Here is a 23,647-nt window from a genome sequence, read left to right on the forward strand (position 1 = left end):
CAAACCTCAGGACAAAAATACAAATCCTTTGACAGGTAATATGGTTCCCCTGGAATTTAGCTTTAACCCCTTTATACTGGTGGAAGCTTTAAATGGGTCCTGATGCCCAAAAGCCTTTAGGAGGGTCTCCTGATCATGCTGCACTGTAATTGGGTGTACAGTGTTGACATCATCCGGAGCCAATCCTACCAACTGCCGATTATCAGCAGTTGACTGTGAGCTGTTGGTGACAGCTCAGTCACAGTTCTGGGGGTACTGATGGAGCGCTCCTCAAACAAGACAGCGCTGCAATATATGCAGGGGCTGGATGTTGAGGTCTACCAGCCCTGCCCCCACATATAAGTGTATTGTTGCTGTAAAGGAGTTGAACATGTTTAACTACACCACTTTAAACCATTAACATTTTCCATGTAAGAGATTACTCACCTCTAGCAGAACCGTTTTCTAAATAGTAACTGGCATCAGCTGGAAATAGAGAAAAAAATATCTGTTAATTGGAGACCTCAACCGGACTGATACTCATTCTTCTGGATACATCGTATGATATTCACATTCACTGCAGGCTGAAATAATTGTGTAGTGATCACCGTAGCAGTGAAAGCGTTTATAATCCCTGACAATAAATCCTAATAATGGACAATTTGCTTCTTTTTAGTCCGGTAAATAAACGGGACACACAGAGCAATTTTATTAGAATGGTAAAGGGTTGGAACCTCTGCAGGCTTTTACTGCTTTGTCCCCTCTGGGAAGTTTCTCCTTACTTCCTGGTCAGGTGACAGGTGTCAGACAGAACAGCAACTGAGGGAAAATCCCCCAAAAAGAACAAAGACAGCATTTAAAAATTGTCAGAAGCTTTAACCCTTTCCCCACATTATCCAAAACAAAAAAGAAAAGAAAGTTGGGATTTATTATATGTGACTGAAGGAACACAGAAAATTACTGTAACAAAACTGTGACCATGAGATGACTTACATGCATCCAAATAGATTCTGACGCTTCCTGCAATGTTCTGGGATCTAGCAGCTTTGGATTTAGAGGTGCAGGTCTATAAGGAAATAAAAGAAATTCAACAGAAATTCCAGACTAGTGAAATCGATGAAGAAACTGCAAATGCTAAAGTCACAACGTCCCCTTCATGTACCTTTATCTGTGTTATCCCCACAATGGAAACAGTGGAGGATGCGGGCACACCAGGTTCTTCCATCACTCCAATGGTGAGACTTCCCTGGAATAGTTTACATTTCCCCTACACATTGGTTTCAGTCTCTCTGAGCCATATTCCCCAATGACCTATTTATTCTACATTCTATCAGGACAGCATTACACCATCAATTGTCTTTGTTAGGGATGGGCACGGCACCATCAATTGTCTTTGTTAGGGATGAGCATGGCACCATCAATTGTCTTTGTTAGGGATGAGCATGGCACCATCAACTGTCTTTGTTAGGGATGAGCATGGCACCATCAATTGTCTTTGTTAGGGATGGGCATGACTCCATCAATTGTCTTTGTTAGGCATGGGCATGACTCCATCAATTGTCTTTGTTAGGGATAGGCATGACTCCATCAATTGTCTTGGTTAGGGATGGGCATGACTCCATAAATTGTCTTTGTTAGGGATGGGCATGACTCCATCAATTGTCTTTGTTAGGGATGAGCATGGCACCATCAGTTGTCTTTGTTAGGGATGGGCATGACTCCCTCAATTGTCTTTGTTAGGGATGGACACGACTCGATCAATTGTCTTTGTTAGGGATGGGCATAACTCCATCAATTGTCTTTGTTAGGGATGGGCATGACTCCATCAATTGTCTTTGTTAGGGATGAGCATGGCACCATCAATTGTCTTTGTTAGGGATGGGCATGACTCCATCAATTGTCTTTGTTAGGGATGGGCATGATTCCATCAATTGTCTTTGTTAGGGATGAGCATGGCACCATCAATTGTCTTTGTTAGGGATGAGCATGGCACCATCAATTGTCTTTGTTAGGGATGAGCATGACACCATCAATTGTCTTGTTAGGGATGAGCATGGCACCATCAATTGTCTTTGTTAGGGATGAGCATGACTCCATCAGTTATTTTTTTAGGGATGAGCATGACACAATTAGTTATCTTTGTTAGGGAAGAGCATCCCACCATCAATTGTCTTTGTTAGGGATAGGCTTGGATTTGGGCCGAACTCTAGCTCATCTCATGTTATGGCTGCAGCAGATGGGCAGAACTGTGAATTATGGTGGCGGTATCTCAATATCAGAAGTCAGCATATGATTTAATGCATCACTTTCGTGTGGAGTTGGCCCACTAATTCAGCTATCATTCTCATTACACACAGCAATGTTCCTCCTTGGTTTGCAAAGTAGCAGCAGATCAGGTAGTCATCTGGTATCTTTAAGTTTAGTGGTGTGCATTTCTATTACTTTTTTTTTTTTCTTCATTTTTGGTCCATAAACTCATCCAATAAGGTCATGCAATGATTAGAAAGCCAACTGTTGAGATTTGGGCAGCACAGTGGCTTGATGGTTAGCACTCTTGTTTTGTAGCGCTGGGGACCTCAACTTCCCAAATAGGACAATATCTGCATGGGGTTTGCCTGTTCTGCTTGGGTGGGTTTCCTCCAATGTCATGCTGGTAGAATAATTGGCTCCTGTCTAAATTGGCCCTAGTATGTGTGCAAGATAGGGACCTTAAATTGTAAGATCTGTGAGGGCAGGGACTGCTGCGATTGTACAGTATGGAAAGCACTGGCGCTATTTAAATACTTCTAACTATAAATAAATCTTAATGACCTAAATGCAATTTCCAGGAAATCACGTTACATAGAGATCAATGGTAATGCTTTCAAACATGACCCAAAACACACATTTTCCTGCAATGCACTGTAGCCAAAAGCACTTAAGATGACGCCTAAAATTGCTCCACTTTAGCAGACCTCAGTGAATGGGCATGTAGACTTTCATGTAATACCCACCACTCTTATGTGTAAAAACCCAGGTGGCCCCCCATTACTCAGAAGACTCTAAGATAATTGCAGTGCTGTGACAAATCCATCCAGCACCCAGGGAAAATGGGGCAAAAACTGCACCCCTTCCCTTCCCTTAGGGTTAGGGCCAAGGCACCCAAATCCCTGCAATAAAACATTGACCTCCAGGATAGTCGCCCCTCCTGCCCATCCTTTATCCCATCCTTGAATAATTGTGTGTACATATGACCAGGTCAGTGAGATCTGAGGTCTGATCACCAGGAGGAAGAGGGAATTGGTATACATACTTCATTATTGGACCACTAAAGCTTTAACCAAATGCTTTTCCTAACCCCCAAACCTACCACCCTCAGGCTGGTTGCACCTCATCAAGGCCAAGAGAGTGCCTGGGGCTCTTTGGACCAGTGGGACAATTGGAAAGTTGACTGTTTTGACCATATGGTTTGCCCAGGTACAGAAATCACAGAACACCCACTATGTGTATATTGAGTCTTACCGTGACACAATTATTATTGCAGAGTGCAAGATCGGCATAGAGATAGACGTTGCTAGAACTGGCAATCTTGAAGACCTTCATAGCAAACCGAGATTCAGTGGCGTTTCCATTGTTCACCACCGTTAGCTGGTCAGTAGATACATCGCTAGCTGGGCACCTGGATACAGAAACCATATATCAGTTTTCTTACTGTAATCTAAAGATTGGAACACATTACTGGCACATATTATTACAGCTGAACAATATCTGGCATGTGTTCATTATAATATAAATACATATATATATATATATATATATATATATATATACTATATATTACCAAAAGTATTGGGACGCCTGCCTTTACATGCACATGAATTTTAATGGCATTCTAGTCTTAGTCTGTAGGGTTCAATATTGAGTTGGCCCACCCTTTGCAGCTATAACAGCTTCAACTCTTCTGGGAAGGCTGTCCACAAGGTTTAGGAGTGTGTCTATGGGAATGTTTGACCATTCTTTCCGAAGCACATTTGTGAGGTCAGGCACTGATGTTGGAGTCTACGCTCGTATTCATTCGTTCATTCATTCATCAGATTGTTGGATCACCAATCACCACTATTGAGTCCAGCACCTCTGCATATACCCAAGTTCCTGAAGCCCTAATAAGGGTGGACTCCTTAGCACCCTGAAATGCGTTGGCTTTTCTTTTATCACTTTCCATTTTCCATACCTAATCCCTTCTCGGGGCTTGTATTGTTGTCTGAGGAAATATGTCCCCCTCATATCCAAAAACTCTCCAGTGAGGACAGAGAGAGCAAGGGGTGTGGTGAAGAAGAGTAAGAACCTCTTGTCAGGAATTGACTGTCTTGAAGACCCCTATCACCCCAATTCTAGTCCTGGTGTCCCCAGGATGAATCAGGAAGAAGAAAATGCTTAAAGAGGTTAAGGTGATATATTGTTCTGTGAATTATTAGTGAATTATTTCGGTAGTCAAAGGGGTGGATTTACTAAAGACAAATAGCCCGTGCACTGCAAGTGTAGTTGCTGTAGATCTGAGAGGGAACTTGTAAGGAAAAATAAAAAAAGAGCTTTTTCGCTCGCACATGATTGGATAATAGAAGTCAGCGGAGCTTCCCCTTAGATCTAGCGCAACCGCACTTGCAGTCAAGGCTGCCATTAGAAATCACGGGGCCCCGTACAGCCTACCTGACACCCCCCCCCCCCGAATTTATCAAGACAATATTTTCACAAAAAATACACTAAAATCATTATTAGCGGAACACAAATGTAACAGAGAATTCAAAGAAGAACAATTGTATAATTGTTCATTTAAATATTAACAATGTTTACAATTATTTTATTTTACAGTTTTTTAATGATTCTTTTTTTACAATTTTTTTTTTTTTTACAGGACTGGGAAGCCTGTGATGCGGGGGGCATCACAGTGAAAAGGGGGGGGGCACACGGGAGGGGAGGGATCAGAAGCAGGCAGAACAGGGAGGGAGGATCGGTGTCGGAGAAGCAATGACAGGAATGATGTCCTGTGTCTCTCCCTGCAGCAGCTAAAAGCTAGCAGGAAGGGGAGAAACTGGCTTGCAGCTACTGCAGAGAGCCGCACAGGGCTTCATTCTGTAATTGCCCCTCTGCCTGACCGCACCGATTCCCCGTGCTGTTGGGGCCCCCCTGTGTGTCCGGTCCCCAGTGGCAGCTGGTGCTCCATTGGATGGGGGGGTGGCGGCAGACGGCGGCAGACGGACCCCACCATACCCGGACCACACCAGCTCCAGCCCACACACCATACTACCCCCCCCCCTTCGCCAACTCACTCCCCCTGGACTGACGTGGAGGGCAGCGGCAGCGGCTTCCCCTGCGTCTCCTCCCTCCTCCTCCTCCTTGGCCAATAGCATGGCTTCTCCTTTTGGTTAATCAGGAAACTGGTCTCAGGACCTGCTGCCTGATTGGCTAAGAGGAGAATCAGTGTTATAATAGCAAATATTCATTCGCTATTATAACACAAGTGGTTGGGCTCAGGGCGCAGTGCTTTGTGCCCCGAGCCCACCCTTTTTTGAAGCCTATTAGAGCCTCTGGCTGTAATCACATGCTTAAAAAAAAAAAAGCCCATTGGAATCCATGTGGCCGGCGCCCTGCATGTAGACTAGGAGTCCCAGACGCATGGATGGGGGGGGGGGCGGCACCCCTGCGCCCCCAATGGACAGGCCGCCACTGCCGGGCCCTCTACAGGAGGACTGGTGGCCCCCCCCTATCAGCAGCCCTGCTGGCAGTGCACAGTATTTATGCCTTTAGTAAATCAACCTCAAAGTGTACAAAGATCACACAGCATTGCTAACTAGTGTACTGTGTCCTTACCCGTCCTGAAGAAGATAGTACTTTTGGATACTTGATTCGGTAGGAGAGGCATAAATATTCACCACTTTGAGTTTAAAGCTGTTCACATCCAGATCCGGTATGACCACTGAAATGTAGACAGTATCCTCCACTGTCAGGGTGTCAGAATCAGAGAGCTGGGTCAAAAACTCATCTTTAAAGGCCATCATTACGGCTACATAACTTGCATTTCCTGTAGGGCCGCTTATTACTGAGCTCCTGGAAAATAAACACACAACAGAAGGTTACCTACCTAGAAACCCTTGTAGGTATGTGGCCGTGCATCTATGTTATTATACAGGACTGAAATATTTGCACTGAGGATAAAGGAAGAGCAAACCTATTTGATATCTTCTTCAGCTCTGTGTATACTGGTAGAGGAGGTGAAATTGTTGTACACTTTCAAATGCACCACAAAGGGTTAAAATTAATTTGGTTAAGAATTAGACCAATAAAGGCATTTTTCAAAAGAGATGTATAGCCAAACCTTTTTTTGTCCATACTTATTTTGTGGGTGACAGGGGTGCACTTACTTTTGCTCTCCTGTGACCCAGAGTCAGCTGATAGTGGGCTATTGCCAGATGACATGGCAGAGCGACTCCGGGCTCTGGAAGGATCAAAACACTAATGTCGGGATCCACTTGGTTGTCACATTGACAGCTTGCTCCGCCTCTTAATGCAGGGCTGAGAGCCAGAGCCAGCAGCACCCGCCCCCTTCCCTGCCCAGTGCTCTAGTGAGTGCTGGAGGGGCAGATTAGAGAGTGATGACTGACAGTCGCTGCTCTTTGCTCCAAGCACACCGAGAACTTTTTAAATCCATATGTCTCCTTTAAATGACCTTGTCAGTTTGGAAAAAAAATTTAGAAGAAATGTACCTCCAATAGAAGAGCTTTCATACTTCACCAAACTGTTGGGGCCCCCCTGTGTGCCCGGGTCCCCTACAGGAGAACTGGTGGCCCCCCCCTATCAGCGGCCCTGGCTGCAAAATGGGCCAGCCTTCAGTGATCTACCAGGACTTCGTTTTCTGACTAAAGTTCCACTTTAAGGACCATTTACACAAGAGAATGTGCTAAAATACAATATCATTAGAGATAGTCACCATGGATTCCTGAAAGACCAACATTATGTAATAATAATTACCCAATCACTGGGTGCAGAGTCACATTAAGAGTGACATTCATAAGCAGCGGGTAAGAGCAGGAAACGTTCACGGCAACGTCATTTGTTATTCGGATTGGATCCGTCTCGGCAAAAATATACAGCTGATTACTGTATGTGACATGGGATGAATTCACCTGTAGAGAGAGGAAGCACAGAGGTCATCAGACTCACCGCCATACAGCAATCTGCACATTAGCAAATAGTTACTATTAATGTCAATGTAGCTTTTCCTGCAGTATTCAACTTCAACGCAGAGATCTCCCCTGCGGTACTTTTTTTCCATTTGATGTGCTCACTCGGATAGGCGGTATCATTTGACCCATTTTTTCTGAGCCCACCCCCCCCCCCCCCCCAGCCTGTGACTGGACAGTGAAAGGAGATCAGAGGACCGATGAGCTCATCTCTCTGTACTCCTATTTGTCAGCACATGAAATAACTGGCTATTTGAGTTGTTCTCTTTCTCCCAGCCTGCATTGTACAGGGACTGTAAGGCTGAAACCAGATCCCATTGAGGTACTTGTATGCTTCTTGTATTTAAAAAATAATCATTTAATGATGAAAATAAATACAGAGCTGTGTTACTTGTGACTTTTATATCTACACTGGCTACACTGTAGGACGATCAGTTCTAGTATCTCTGCCCCCTTCTCCCTGCTGTGTGGGACCCCTGTGTGCCCTTTTCCCCCCGCAGTGTTGCTGTTTTCCCTCCTCTCCTCAGCAGCTGCTGAGGGCACACAGGTGGGTTATTTCAGGATGGTGAGTGGGGCACCCACTATCCTGAATGAATACACCATCCTTAATGAACACAGTAAGCGATCGGTGCCCTTCCCCCCCCGCAGTGCTGCTGTTTTCCCTCCTCTTCTCAGCCCCCCCCCCACCCCGGCAGCTGCTGAGGGCACAAAGGCGGGATATTTCAGGATGGTGAGTGGGGGAGGGGGGTCTCACTATCCTGAATGAGCACAGTAAGCGATCAGTGCCCTTTTCCCCCACAGTACTGCTGTTTTCCCTCCTCTCCTCTGCCCCCCGGCAGCTGCTGAGGGCACAAAGGCGGGATATTTCAGGATGGTGAGTGGGGGAGGGGGGGGGGTCTCCCTATCCTGAATGAGCACAGTAAGTGATCAGTGCCCTTTTCCCCCACAGTACTGCTGTTTTCCCTCCTCTCCTCTGCCCCCCGGCAGCTGCTGAGGGCACACAGGCGGGTTATTTCAGGATGGTGAGTAGGGTAGGGGGCTCAGTATCCTGAATGAACTCACCATCCTGAATGAACACAGTAAGCGATCAGTGCCCTTTCCCCCTGCAGTGCTGCTGTTTTCCCTCCTCTCCTCAGCCCCCCGGCAGTTGCTGAAGGCACACAGGCGGGTTATTTCAGGATGGTGAGTGGGGGGGGGCTGAATGAACACAGCATCCTGAATGAACACAGAAGCGATCAGTACCAATCACGCACTGTGGGGTGCAGATATTGCCTCTGTGCTGCAAATCACTTGAATGAGTCTTGTTCGACGGGGTATAATTTCTGCCATGGCTGCAAAGCATAGTATCGCAGGTGTTGCATTTTAGCAAAAATCTTGTTTGATATTTTCGGAGTAGGGGGGGGCCTGTCAAGTAGGCTGTATGAGGCCCCCCCGTGATTTCTATCAGCAGCCCTGGGTGTCTCCTTTAACTAGCCAACTGCTAAAGAGACATCCATGTATGTGCGCCCTCAGCTTAGGCTGTGTGCGTCTTTTAAAACACAAAGCACATCGCAAGCCACGCCCCTGCTTCCTCCTCCCAGGCTGCTGCAGGAGCCAATCACACCCTCCCCTCACTATCTTCTCTACAACCAGGAATTTCAGGGAATGGGGCAGACTTGGAAGACCCAGTGAAATTGAATAGGAACACCAGGTATGTAGAGGGTAAAACAGTCAATGACAAGGGTACTAAACCTTCTCTATTCCGTTCAAACCCTAAATTATAACATTTTTGTCCATACATATATTTATGGTTTTGTTTTAACTTCTCTTGTATAAGAAACAGTCAACCCGGGCCAGGAGAACTTACTGCAGGAACTGTGTTACAGACAGAACTTGTCAATGGATGATGAATGGTCATCTGCGATTTTCCATCCACAAGCTCCCTTACTGCGAAACAACCAGAGTCGGTGCCGTTCAGCCTTATATCGGACGTATTATAACCTTGTGCTTCCAACCAACATTTTGACACTTGTATATTGAACTTTACTCCAGTACAAGTAAGATTTGGAGAAGGAAGGCTTCCTGAAAAAGAGTAAAGTCATTCAGCATTTCTGAGATGAGAAGGTGAAGGTGACGTGATTGATGTACATTATACACTATAGGGGTTTTCCATATATACCTACTTTAGGGTGCCAAAAGTGACCAGGGACTGGAGAGAAAGCTGCCATAAAGGCAAAGAGTTGAATCACAATTAAACTTCCAGTTTACATACAAAACACTGACTGTTGGTGGCCCATGTAATGCCTACTTTATTGGTGATCAGTGTATTTTCCCCTTACATTGATGGTCATTGTAGTTTTCCTTTACATTGATGATCAGTGTAGTGCCCCCTTACGTTGATGATCAGTGTGGTCCCCCCTTACATTGATGGTCAGTGTAGTGCCCCTCTTTACATTGATGATCAGTGTGGTCCCCCCTTACATTGGTGGTCAGTGTAGTGCCCCTCTTTACATTGATGATCATTGTAGTTTTCCTTTACATTGGTGGTCAGTGTAGTGTCCCCTTACATTGATGGTCAGTGTGGTGCCTCCTTACATTGATTGCCAGTGTAGTGCCCCCCTTACATTGATGGTCAGTGTAGTGCCCCCTTACATTGGTCGTCAGTGTAGTGCCCCCTTACATTGATGGTCAGCGTAGTGTCCTCTTACATTGGTGGTCAGTAGGGATGAACTTAAAGTTTCATCTGAACAAGCCAAGTACATTGGTGTTTCCGGCATTTGGATCCGAGTGACAACATTGGCTATATTTGGTCACGTCCATAGATGGTCATTGATGTCTCATGAGAAACCCCACCCCTTTGTATAAATCAGCTGCTCTCCACCGGACCTGTCATTCAGTGGGAGTGGAGCAACAAGACCAAACTTATCTAAAAGTCAGAATTTGCTCAAGGAACCCCAATGAACCTGTGAAGGAACCCTGGCATTCTACAAAACTCTGGTTCAGAAAGTCTGGTATGAGGAGCACACAGGACAGGAGTCCATTAAAAACCACATTTTCAGGATTTCACCTATACAGACCCCCCTAAGCCACAAATCTCGGTGCAAACAGTGACTGTTCCACTGGGAACAATATACGTCTACTTCAGTGGGGTCTTGCTATGATTTCTATTTCTATCTCCATATTATCCACAGCAATCCAAGTGTGCATGTTTATATGACAGACTGCAGACGGTCAGATTATACCTGAACTATCCACCACTCAAATGTAGGACAGGCCTGGGGATCATTCACACCGGGGCGCTGCATCATGGTTCATTTAACATCCTGGTGTAAATGGAACATTACACTTTACCACTTATAATATGTGTGTTACATGCACCTCATATGGTTTATTCATATACTGTAAATGCATTATAATTCATGAATGCAATATTTGGTTTTAAAAGGACCATTGTATTATATCATACCGTACCTCGTATGAATGGATAGAGAGTTGCATTGCACTGGCAGGTAGTGGTATTAGAGTCACAATACTCATCATCAGCACAGGTAGCACTTCCACAGGTTACAGACGCAGCCACTGGAGAGACAGAAAAACACATTAAAGTCCATTCTGTGTTCCTGTGTGGAAGTCTAAACAGATCTCAAATCCAGCTACTATGTAACACAAGGATCAAAAATATTTCAAATAAATCAGAGATAATGTCCAGGTTGTTTCAAAGTGTTCAACAACAATCCAATTTGTGTCAAACTTCTGCAACTTGTATCCAAATGTTACACAATTCAAACTTGTTTCCAAAGTGTTACAATTAATAAACAAAGTGTTTCTCAACACTCTTCCCCTGTGTTGTATTCACCCATGTTCCTGAATAAGACTAGGTTCACATACAGCACATGCGGGTGCAGGATTGCGTGTAATTTGCACACATTCCCGCACCCTCTGGGAAACTGTGCTGCTATTTAGCAGACCCAAAGGGCTGCCATTATTTCCTAATTAAGGTGCTTTTCCACTGCATGGTATGGATCGGTTTGGCTCGGTTTGGCGCTTTTCCACTGCATGGTACCGCATGGTACGGGTTAGAACGGTTCGGTATGGTTTGATACAGCGGCGCTTTTTCACTACATGGTACGGCATTGGTACGGCTCACTTAAACAGTACCACCTTGGTTGGGGATCCAAGCAGGCCGTACCAATACCATATCCCACAAACCTTTGCATGCAGTATTGATTGTTTGTCACTACTAGCCACTGATTGGTCAGAGAAGCGTTGTAATCCCACCCACTTAGTACTAAGTACTACAACAGTGGAAAAGCAGTGGTTCATTTTTCAGAGTCACGCAGGACCCCTTCATCAGGCATGCAATGTCATCACATGCCTGATAAAGAGGTCCTGCTTGACTACGAAACGTTGCACCTATCCTGATCTGATCTTTTTGCAATAAAAAGTTTCTTCTGACTGCTGTGCAAGATCCTTGGTGTGCTGGAGAATATGTATGTAACTGTTTGAGATAAGACTGCAGAATACACAGGAGAGCTCTGAATTTCTGGCAGGATCAACAGATATAACAAAACATTTTATGTATGTATGTATCTATAATAGATCCAGTGTCCAGCTGGTGATCGCTGCACCACCCATAACTGATGTGCCTATAATATATCCAGGAAGATGTGTATTATCTCAAACAGTGTTATCAGTCCTGCCCAGTTTACTTCTGTGAGCTACAAAACCCCTTCCTTCTATGTTAAGCAGATGAGGAAAGGTGGGGGTGTTTTGTGGTCCTAACTGTCCTAAGGCAATACACTGCTTGTTCAGGAAAGGCTGGCTGGATCCCCAGGTGACAATATATGAAAAAAGCAGCCACCACTAAGGACCAGTAAGCTGCAATTTATTTTATTTTGCTTTTCGGGTTTAGATACACTTCACTTAGAGAACAGATCTTCCTCGCTGTTTTTTTTGTTTTTTTTGTTGTTGTTAATTTGCCCTTCCCTGATGGTACCCTCCAATCTCTGGGAATGATCGCTGTCTCTGTATTCCAGATGAGAGATTATAAGATAAAAGGAGATAAACGTCACTCACCTGCCATGGCAGCGCACAGTACAGATAGCAGTAGTGTTGTCTTCATGGTTATCAGAGAACCTAGAAAATACATTCTATATGAGCAACCAATTTCTGTTTGTGATTTAGCAAAAAAAAAAAAAATAGTAATAATACAATTTTAAAAAAAAGTCTATACATAGATTTAAAGTAAAAAAATAAAAATAAAAAAACAAATAAAAAAAGCAACAAACATCTTTATATGTTACAATATTCATATATGTAACAAATGTAAGAAAAGAAAGAATGAAAACCCTAAGTCCCGGATTCACAGTGGGGCAACTTGTCAGGAGACTTAGCCGCCTGACAAGTCGCGCTCCATTCAGTGCAATGGAACCGTTATAATTGGAGCAACTCAAGTCGCTCCGACTTAGAAAAAGGTTCCTGTACTACTTTGTGGGCGACTTGCATTGACTTCTATTAGAGAAGTCGTTTGCAAGCCCCGCTGAAGTCGCGCTGCACGGGGCGGCTTCAGAGTCGGGCAACTTTGAAGCCGCCCCAGTGTGAACCCAGCCTAAGGGTATTAGGACTTTGGAGGCAGCCACTGTTAATCTCATACAGAAATAACATAATAGAAAAATTCATTAAAACCATAACATGAATAAATGCACATGAAGGTGATATATAGCATGCTCCTATAGCAAGAGAACCGGTAAACTGCCCGGTTTATGGCTGGGTCTGGTGTATTGAGTCACACGGATAAACGACCTCCTGTCTTCGGGCCAATGGGGTTCTAATGTGTAGATACCAATGGAACACTACGTGTTTCACCATGCTGCTTCCTCAGGAGATCCTATTGGTGTTTGGATGATAAACATAGGGCGCCCAATATCCTCTCAGTTTTAGTATACAAGATGATAATGATAAAAGGATTGTTCCTGATTGGACATATCCACTATGGAGATGTCTCACTGCTGGAGAGGCTATCCCCAGAAACCGGATGAGCATTTGGAGGAGCTGCTGCTCCTGAACAGGAAGGATATGTCTGTATAGCGAATATTTCCAATCAGGAACAATCCTGTTATCATTTTTGTATATATGTAACATACTAGACTTAACAATACTTGATCAGAAAAAAATATATATATACCTTTGATGCAAAACAATAAAATCCAAAATAAAACGAAACAAAATAACAAAACATGGTTTTGGTAAATCTAAAGCTCCCGTTGACTCAATCTCCATTAAATCTTCCAACAATTGCTAAATAGACACACATTGATTGGACAGTTAAATAAGTCCTTATATTGCCATTAAACATGTTACAAAGGCAGAGATTTAGAGAGCAATGAAGCCAAAGAATGATCATGGTAACCAGCCAACCAGCGATCACAAGCAACCAATGGCAGCCTCCATCATGATATTTCTTTGTACAATCAGAATGTAAACTTTGTATTAGAGGAGAAGAGATTTAACCTCAGGCTACACAGGGGGTTCTTTACAGTAAGGGCTACAAGACTGTGGAAGTCTCTACCACAAATGGTGGTAGCTGCGGGGAGTATGGCTACTTTTAAAATACTCTTGGACATACATCTCAAGGATCAGAACATTCAGGGGTATGGGAAATAATTACGTCCACACAGACCTACACAGGTTGAACTGGGTGGACTATTGTCTTTATTCAACCTCAACTACTATGTAACTATGTAACTACCGGTATGTATATGATCATTTTATCCGAATTGTCTGCTATGAGTTGTAAATGTCTTAGAAATCAAAGTTTTATACTAACCGACTAATGTGGTGTAGAAATGTCCCGGGTCTGCAAGAGTCTTCCAACAATTTGATGTTCTTCCAACAAGTGCGCAAAGTTAGCTTTCAGTAGAGATTTGCCACCTTTAGGAATGGTAGTTGGAGTGAGGTGGTGGAGGTTCTGAGTACAATTACCGATCACTCAGCTACTTATATACTCATTGGTCCAGATGGAATTCCATGCGTCAATCTTATAAAGAAACAAGGTGGAGATGAGGTGATGAGGTGACAAGAGGTGACAATAGAGTAAATGGGCCTCACCCAGGCAGGGCTTAGCCCCAAGACGTCACAGTTTAACTTTAACGCAATAATCACAGAATGATGTATTTTTCTGGAGGCATTTTATATCTATAGCTAAATGTCACCTTGTTCTATTAAACAAATAATCCTTCAATTTTTTTTACATACTTGTTGCAAACCCAATTATAGCCATTTTTTTTTTTCGATTTGAAGATCTTTTCACAGTGCTCAAAATGTATTAACAACAACAAAATTCTCAAAAAACAAGTTTTATTGTACTACAAATAGATTTCAAATTGTTATGTTAATAGTGCCAGATACCACTGACCAGCTACATCTATTTAAGATGATTAGGTTTACTGTGATACAGAAATGTGTTAGATATGTGCATGACGAAAAAATTTGTTTCATTTCGTTTAGATTAGTTAATCTAGTTATTTCGTTTTGTTAAATTTGATCGATACAATCAATTCATACTTGAGATTCGTATTTTGAATTTGTATTTGGAATTCGTTCTATGTATTGTTACTCGATTCAAAACGTTTGAATCGTTAAATTTTAAATCAGTTGAATCGAAAATTTTAGATTTTTTTTTCGATTCCAATGTGACAGCCGAGTAACCAAACATCTGATTGTTATTTATACATATTGATCTTGCCTGTATTAATAATACATTTATTCAAAATATGCGAAGTGTTCTAATTAATAAAAGTAGTGTCTTACTTTCAGCATTTTACTATGTACAATACTGGGCAGAAGTTTTAGCCAGCTGAGAAAAAATAATGTCAAGTACAAATGCTTTTAAATAATTTTATTTTACTGATTTCTTTTTATCAATTTTACACTTGCAAAGTGAACAAACAAAAGAAAAATCTTCATCAAACGATTACAATGACTCTTAAACCACTTCTGGACTGGAAGGATTTGCCCACTTAATGACCAGGCAATTTTTTGCGATTCGGCACTGTGGTATTTTTAACGGACAATTGCGTGGTGCTGCGACATTGTACCCAAATAAAATTGATGTCCTTTTTTTCCCACAAAAATAGCTTCCTTTTGGTAGTATTTGATCACCCAAGCGATTTTTATTTTTTGTGCTATAAATAAAAACAAAAGCGACAATTCTGAAAAAATAAAAAACAAAAACAACAATATTTTTTACATTCTGCTATATAATATTCCCAATACAAAAAAATGTAAAAATCTAAATTTTTAACATTTTAGGCCAATTTGTTTTCTGCTACATTTATGTAATTTTTTTTTTTACTAGTAATGGCGGCGATCTGCGATTTTTAGCGGGACTGCGGCATTGCGGCAGACAGATCGGACCCCCCCCTGGCAGGGAAGAGGTTAACACTGTAGGTGATCAAGGGGTTAAATGTGAGCCTAGGGGAGTGATTCTAACTCTATGGGGGCGGGGCTTGTGAAATGACCATAGAGACCTATATACAGTAGAAGGATCACAGGCACTCTGTGATCACTCCAGAGAAGAACGGTCAGCTGTGTTTACAACAGCTGACCATTCTTCTCTCTCAGCGGGGAGCGATCACGGGTGTCAGCTGGCAATCAGAGCTGCCTGACCCGTGCATCGGAGTCCCCGCTGCCAATTGGGGGCGGGAGCGTGCCGGCAGCGGGGTGCGCTCGCCCCCTAGCTGCAGGCGCGCGACCGACGTAGCCCTACATCGGTTCGCGCAGGAGGGCCAGCCTGCCGCAGTATACCTGCAGTGGGCGGTCCAAAAGCGGTTAAAGGGGTTGTAAATTCAGAAGGTGCATTCTATGCATTAAGATAAAAAACCTTCTGTGTGCAGCAGCCTCCCTCAGCCCCCCCAATGCTGACCTGAGCCCCCTTTCGATCCAGCGATGTCCATGACTCTCTCAGCTGTCCGGGACTCTCCTCTTTATTGGCTAAGACACAGCAGTGGCGCCATTGGTTGCTGTCAGTCAAAGTCCGTAAGCCAATGAGGAGAGAGAGGGGGAGGGGCCGAATGGCAGCTCCATGTCTGAATGGATACACGGAGCTGTGATTCGGCTCGAGTGCCCCCGTAGCAAGCTGCTTACTGTGGGGGCACTCAAAGGGAGGGAAGGGCCAGGAGAGCCGAAGAAGGACCCGAGAAGAGGAGGATCCGGGCTGCTCTGTGCAAAACCAACTGCACAGAGTAGGGAAGTATAACATGTTTGTTATTTTTTTTAAAAGAAAAACGAGAATTTACAATCATTTTAAATCACCTTTGGCTTAACAAAAACAACATTATTTGGAAATGGTACTCTAATAATACACACAGTCTTTGATTTCAACTATATGTTTACAGTTCACATTTGAATATAATTCGATATAAAATTCGAGTCGAAATTCAATTCGAATTTCAGGAAATCAAACAAATTTTGTTTTGATACTCAAGGAATTCGGTGAAATTTGTCTGTACTGTAATTCAGGGATTTGGATATATCCAAATCTCTGAATAACAAAATATTTGTCTGAATAGTTATTTGGAAGGAAAGGAACTAAAAATGTGTTACAATGTATTTGTTTTGCCATCATTGTCAGGAAAATGGCCGTAGGGGAACTGGCAATGTTGCCAACACTAGATATAGATGCATCCGGCTCATCCCCGTGTGCCCTGGAGCAAGAATGGCAAATAGGTGAACACAAACGCGCACCAGCGAATTGGTAAATTTGCGCTGTTGCGCACGCAATACGTGACAGATGCAGCCACTCTCTGGTCCATAAAAGACTTCTGCAGTATTCACCAGATTGTAGTCAGCCTTCCTGTGTTCCTGAGCCTATGTGCATAGGATTTCCTTTTGATGACCCGGCTTGCCCTTGACCTGTCTGATCCCTGCTCCTGGCTTTGACCCCCTGGCTTGTTCTATTGACTCTGCTGCTACTTGATCACCTGTGTATGATCCCGGCTTGCATTACGGACTTGCTACCATTTGCCTTCTATTTACCTGCCCTCCTGTGTATGACCTCGACTTGCTCTTGGTTCTGCTACTTGCCTCCACTACAGACTGAACAACCGTGTACGACCTATGGCCTGGCTTCCACTACTGCCTCCTGTGTGCACTGTTGCCAAGTACGTCTGGAGTTCCTGAGAGACATCTGCCCGATTGTGCATCTGGCCTGTCCCAGCATTCTTCAGGTGATCACCAGTCCAGCTCTTCAGTACTCTACTGGCAACCTGTGCTTCTTTGGGCACTGCACCTCCTGTACCATCTTCAGGGATATACTGCACTTAGCCACAAGGGGAGCCCTCTTAGCTCTTCGACCTCCGACCTGGTAAGTGACAGTCATCCTGACCAGTTATGTGTAGATTCGCCCAGGAGAACTGCACTGCATGGCCATTAAACTATGGTCAGCAGGGTTAGAATGGCCAATATCGGGGCTGTTGGATATGCCAATGTCCCATTAGATAGGCCAATTCCCAGCCAATGTCAATATTCCCATTGCACACGTTCCTGGAATGGGTTTAGGGTAGTGGGTGCTGCAGCAACGGCCAAATGGGGACTGGAAACATCATAGATCAGTGTATGTACTGTATTTACCAGCACACCACGGATCTTGAAGTAACATCCAAAAGTTCTTTTGAAGAATAATCACAGTGGAAAAAGAACAACGTTCCAGAGCCGTGCAGGACCCCTTTGTCAGGTATGTGATGACATGACTGATGAAGGGGTCCTGTGCGGCTCCTGAAACATTGCACTTTTTCCAATGATGTGATCATTCTTCAAAAGAACTTTTGGATGTTACTTGAAGATCTGTGTTGTGCTGGCAAAAATGAACACTGCTTTGGATAAGCAATTGTCAGTTAAAGTAATGCAGTGCCGAATCGCAAAAAATGGCCTGGTCATTAAGGGGAAAACCTTCCGGTCCAGAAATGGTTAAACAACCTCACATTATACCACTTACATTTACCACCCCCCCCCCCCCCATTCCCATATGATAAATAAAAGCTAGGCACACCAGTTAGGCCTACTACCCCTCATGAAAACGGTGCTCTTGCTGGCCAATTTTTCTGTATCCTCTGCAGCATTTAACCACTTCCCGCAAACCAATGTACCTGTACGCTGACTTGAAAAAGGGGTTGTACTGGGGTGATACGGGTGATCGGGGAATCACCCCGGTGCCATTTCTTAGAGCCGGCGGTCGCCTTTCTGATGATAACAACCAATGCAGGTCAGCAGCTGCTCAGCCATAATCACAGGGAGTAGGAGGGGACATTCCCCCCGCCGCCTTCCGACGCTCTGCCCGGGTCTCCCCTCCCACTGAGAGACCTGAGAAATTAGATGGCATGTCCACCAGCTGGTTAGAGTCCCGAACAAACGGGTCTCCGATCAAGTAACCTGGAAGCAACCTCACAGCGCCACTTTTGGTTTAGTCCACTGCCAACAGTGTCGGTTTAAAAAAGTGACATTATTAAAAACTGCCGATTTTGGCGTTTTGAATACTTTTAAGTGCAAAGGAGACCCCCGATCCCTCCATAAAGAGGACCTGTCACGGCCTATTACTGTCACAGTGGATGTTTACATTTCTTGTGACAGCAATAAAAGTGATGAGACTTTTTTTTTTTAAAGGAACAGTGAAAAAAATAAAAAAAATGAATAGGAAAAAAAACATTTTAGAGCCGCCTCATCCCCGTGTGCTCGCGCACCAAAAAAAAAAGAAGCATACCTAAGTTGCACCTGCAAATGTAAACGGTATTCAACGGTGTTCAAATCACACATGTGAGGTATCACCATGATCGTCAGAGCGAGAGCAATAATTCTAGCAAAAGATCTCTTCTGTTGCTCTAAACAGGTAACTGTTAAAAATGTTTAAAACGTCGTTTATGGTAATATACAAGTACCGTAGTTTGTCGCCATTCCACGAGTGTGCACAATTTTAAACCGCAACATATTAGGTATCTATTTACTCGGCGTGACATCATCTTTCACAATATACAAAAAAAATATTGGGCTAACTTTACTGTTTAATTTTTATTTTTTATTTCAGCGAAATGCATTTTTGCCCTAAAAAATTGCATTTAATTGAAACGACCGCCATTTTATTCTCCATAGTCTTTGCCAAAAAATAAATAAATATATATATATATAAAATGTTTGGGGGCTCTAAGTAATTTTCTAGCAAAAAATATTGATTTTAACTTGTAAACAACAAGTGTTAGAAATAGGCCTGGCCCTTAAGTGGTTAAGTGGTTTCTTGTAGTAAAACCACTGCCTGTGCTCTTAGTAAATTTGGACCTAGTCTTGCTATTTACAATTGTGGCCAATTTTACACTGCCGTGTCATCTGCAGTGTCTTAATTTCCGTAGAAAAAAAAAAACACCTGCCTGTTCTTTGAGGCTCTAGTACATTTAAGCCAATTCTCTCTCATTACCAATGTCCTACTGCTGGCCAATTCTACACTGCTGAGTTCTCTGTGGTCCCTTAGTTCTTTTTTTTCCAAACTGAAATTAATCAGATTGGGGTGCTGCTGCTGTGAGTAAGCCAAGCTAATTGTAAATAAAAAAAAAAATAAAAAAAATACAAAATCCCACATGCAAATCACGCTGTCAGTGACTGTTGTTGCTGCCCTGTTTCACCCCCAGTATGTTATTTAAATGATTTGTGTATTGCCCTCGAAGCCACATGAAAAGACCCCCTCCCCGCTGTGTGATAATACATTTTTGCTTTGGTACGTGCGCTCTATGGCAATGACCGGCTTCCTCTACTTTTTTGACAGCGGTTTGCCTTTAAACCCTAAATAAAAGGGCAGAATTGAACAAAAATCACCCACCCCATAGGCTCCAATAGGATTTACTTCTATGTTTGGATTAACTGAATTTTCAAACTCTTGGTGAATCAAAACTTGGGCAAATCCACCCATAACTATTAGTGATAGGGGTGAGAGTTCAGGTTCAAGTTGACTGGGGGACATTTTGAATTCAAAGGGTAACTCCACTTTCATGGGGAATAAAAATAGCAAATAAAGAAAGAACAATAGATCGTATACAATTGCGTCACAATCAGCCTCTGTCATTTTCTAAAAATGCAATATGGCTGCCTGGAAGCACTCTGTACACAGAATGTATACTGACCACACCTCAGAAACATAATTACCTGCTTGTGTGATTGGCTCACAAATTTTCCCTGAAGTCTACACTAAGATACAAGTCAGATTTCTGGCTTCCCCTGCAGCAAAAATGTCATTTTTGGTGAGATACTCCCAATAGGAACACCTCTAAAGGAATGCAGACCCAGCAGATTTCCTCATTATGAATGACAATAATGAAACCACTCCCAATACATATTACATAGTTAGTGAGGTTGAAAAAAGATACCAGTCCATCCAATTTAACCTATGATGAGTGTGTGCTGTTAATAGTGCATTGTAGTGATGAGCTTCGTGTTTGAGTCGAACCTAAGTTCGACTCCAACTCTGCCTATTCGCCCACTAAGGCAGCTCAGTAACCTAAGACTCTCTTTGCCTAACAATTCTCTTTCTGAGTTTGACAGCTCTTTTATAGGGCTCTGATATCACCAGCGCCCTATAATCCACTGCTCAGGTACAGTGAATAAATTACTGACGTCACTTCAAAAGGGGCGGAGACAATTATTAGATTTTAATTAAATCCATAATTAATATTAATCACCTGCTGGCCTGGGGATTCAAACACACAGACTCTCATTTGCAAGCCTAAACGTAAGTGACTATTAATCACCCACTGGCCAGGGAAATCGAACCCACAGCCTCTCACTTGCAAGCTCGTTATTCTACCAGCTATGCCACAGAGCCAGCTAATTAGCCTTGGACTCTCTCTGGCTAACTAACTTCTATCTGAGTTTGACAGCTCTTTTATAGGGCTCTGATGTCACCAGTGCCCCATAATCCATTGCTCAGGTTCAGTGAATAAATTGCTGACGTCAGTAATTTATTCACTGCCCCACAGCAATGGATTATGGGGTGCTGGTGAAGTCAGAGCCCTATAAAAGAGCTGTCAAACTCAGATAGAGAATTGTTAGGCCGAGAGAGTCTTAGGCTACTCAGCTGCCTTGGTGGCATAGCTGGAAAAATAACGAGCTTGCAAGTGAGAGGCTGTGGGTTTGATTTCCCTGGCCAGCAGGTGATTAATAATCACTTACATTTAAGCCTTTAAAATGAGGACTTGTGATTGTTCGTGTTCGTATGTTCGCTAGAACATTTCCCCTGTTTGAGATATTCTGCTGCGAACCGAACAGGGGGGTGTTCAGCTCATCACTAGTGCATTGAATATTCCTGAATGTTGAGGTTGTTAAGGTGCCCATCTTCTAGTTTTTTGAAACTATCGATGCTCCCCGCTGACACCACTGCTTGTGGAAGAGAATTACACATCCTTACCACTCTGACTGTAAAGAACCCTTTACGAAGTTTAAGGTTAAACTGCTTCTCTTCTAATTTTAGTAAATGGCTACGTGTCTTATTAAGTTCCCTTTCGCTGAAAAGTTTATGGGTCACAAGTACAGTATTTGTACATTGATATCATATCCCCTCTCAGGCGTCTCTTCTCCAGAGAGAATAAGTTCAATGCTTGCAGTCTTTCCTCATAGCCGATGCCCTCCATTCCCTTTATTATCTCTGTTGCCCTTCTCTGGACTCTCTCCAGTTCTCACATATCCTTCCTGAGGACCGGTGCCCAGAACTGGACAGCATACTCCAGATGTGGGCCGGACCAGTCTTGTAAAGTGGGAGAATAATCTCTTTTTTTCTGGAGTGAATCCCCTTTTTTATACATGTCAGTATTCTGTTGGCATTGCTTGCAGAGGCTTGGCATTGCATGCCATTGCTGAGCGTGTTGTCTACTAGGACCCCCAGGTCCTTTTCTGTCTTAGATTCACCCAAAGGTTCCCCCCCTAGAGAGTAACTTGCGTTTGTATTTTTGGCACCCAAATGCATTACCTTACATTTGCCAACAATAAACCTCATTTGCCATGTAGTTGCCCACCCCATTATTTGGTTCAGGTCTTCTTGTAAAGGTTTCCACATCCTGTGTAGAAGTTATTGACCTGCTTAATTTAGTATCATCTGCAAATACTGAGATTGTGCTGTTTATCCCATTCTCCAGATCGTTTATGAATAAATTAAACAGGATTGGTCCCAGGACAGATCCTTGGGAGACCCCACTTTCCACACCCGACCATTTTGAGTGCTCCCCATTTATCACCACCCTCTGGACTCGCCCCTGAAACAAGTTTTCAATCTAGGTACTCACCCTATGGTCCATACCTATGTACCTTAGCTTGAACAGTAAGCGTTTGTGGGGAACTGTGTCAAATGCCTTTGCAACATCCAGATACACCACATCCAAAGGCCTTCCTTTATCTAGATGGCAGCTCACTTCTTCATAGAAGGTTAATAGATTGGTCTGGCAAGAACAATTCTTCATGTATCCATGCTGATTACTACTAATAATATTGTTTTATTACTAAAGTCTTGTATATAATCCCTTATTATCCCCTCCAATAGCTTGCAGACTATTGATGTTAGGCTAACCAGCCTGTAGTTCCTAGGGATATATCTCTGCCCTTTTTTAAATATTGGTGCCATTTTGGCTTTTCACCAATCAGCTGGCACCATACCCGTCTGTAGACTGTCCATAATAATTAGGAACAATGGTCTGGCTATTACCTGGCTGAGTTCCTTAACCAGTTCTGGACTGGCAGGATTTACCCTCTAATCACCAGGCCAATTTTTGAGATTTGGCACTCCATTCTTTTAACTGACAATTTCGCAGTCATGCGACGCTGCACTCAAATAAAATGAATGTCCTTTTTTTCCCCACAAATAGAGCTTTCTTTTGATGGTATTTGATCCCCTGTGCAATTTTTAGTTTTTGCGCTATAAAAAAAAAAAATAGCGACAATTCTGGGAAAAAATAAAAAAAAAACAATATGTTTTTACTTTCTGCTATACAACATTCCCAATTAAAAAAAATGTAAAAAATGTTTCCATCACTTGTATTCTGTTACATATTTTTGGAAAAAAAAAATCCCAATAGGTGTATATTGATTGGTTTGTGCAAAATGTATAGCGTCTACAAAATAGGGGAAAGATTTATGTCATTTTTATTTTTATACTAGTAATCAGTGATTTTTAGCGAACTGCGATATGGCAGTGGATAGATCGGACACCTAACTGACATTAATGACACTTTTGGGGGGACCAATGACATTACTACAGCTAAAAATATGCACTGTCACTGTAATAATGACACTGTCAGGGAAGGGGTTAACACCAGGGGCGATCAAAGGGTTAAATGTGTGCCTGAGGTGTACTTTCTAACTGTGGGGGGATGTATTTTCTGGATAAACACAGAGACCTGTGCTCCTAAACAGGAGGAACACAGGATCTCTGTGTCCATCATGGACAGAAC

The 23,647-nt window shown here is 43.1% G+C and overlaps 1 protein-coding gene and 1 long non-coding RNA gene across 2 annotated transcripts in view; one reads left to right on the forward strand and one right to left on the reverse strand.

The window, feature by feature from the left end:
* LOC309567853 overlaps positions 1-23,647 on the forward strand; it is a 1,051,047-nt gene that overhangs the window by 771,239 nt on the left and 256,161 nt on the right. The window lies entirely within an intron of this gene.
* Positions 419-12,297, reverse strand: LOC309568276 (uromodulin-like; the record flags this gene model as incomplete). Its single annotated transcript, XM_082273945.1, has 8 exons — positions 419-465; positions 973-1,045; positions 3,481-3,637; positions 5,827-6,063; positions 6,985-7,139; positions 9,043-9,257; positions 10,647-10,754; positions 12,252-12,297. 8 exons carry the CDS (start codon positions 12,295-12,297, stop codon positions 419-421), a joined length of 1,038 nt encoding a protein of 345 aa, XP_082130071.1.

This window comes from Pelophylax lessonae (assembly GCF_965119305.1).
Source record: "Pelophylax lessonae genome assembly, chromosome: 12".
Lineage (NCBI taxonomy): Eukaryota > Metazoa > Chordata > Amphibia > Anura > Ranidae > Pelophylax > Pelophylax lessonae.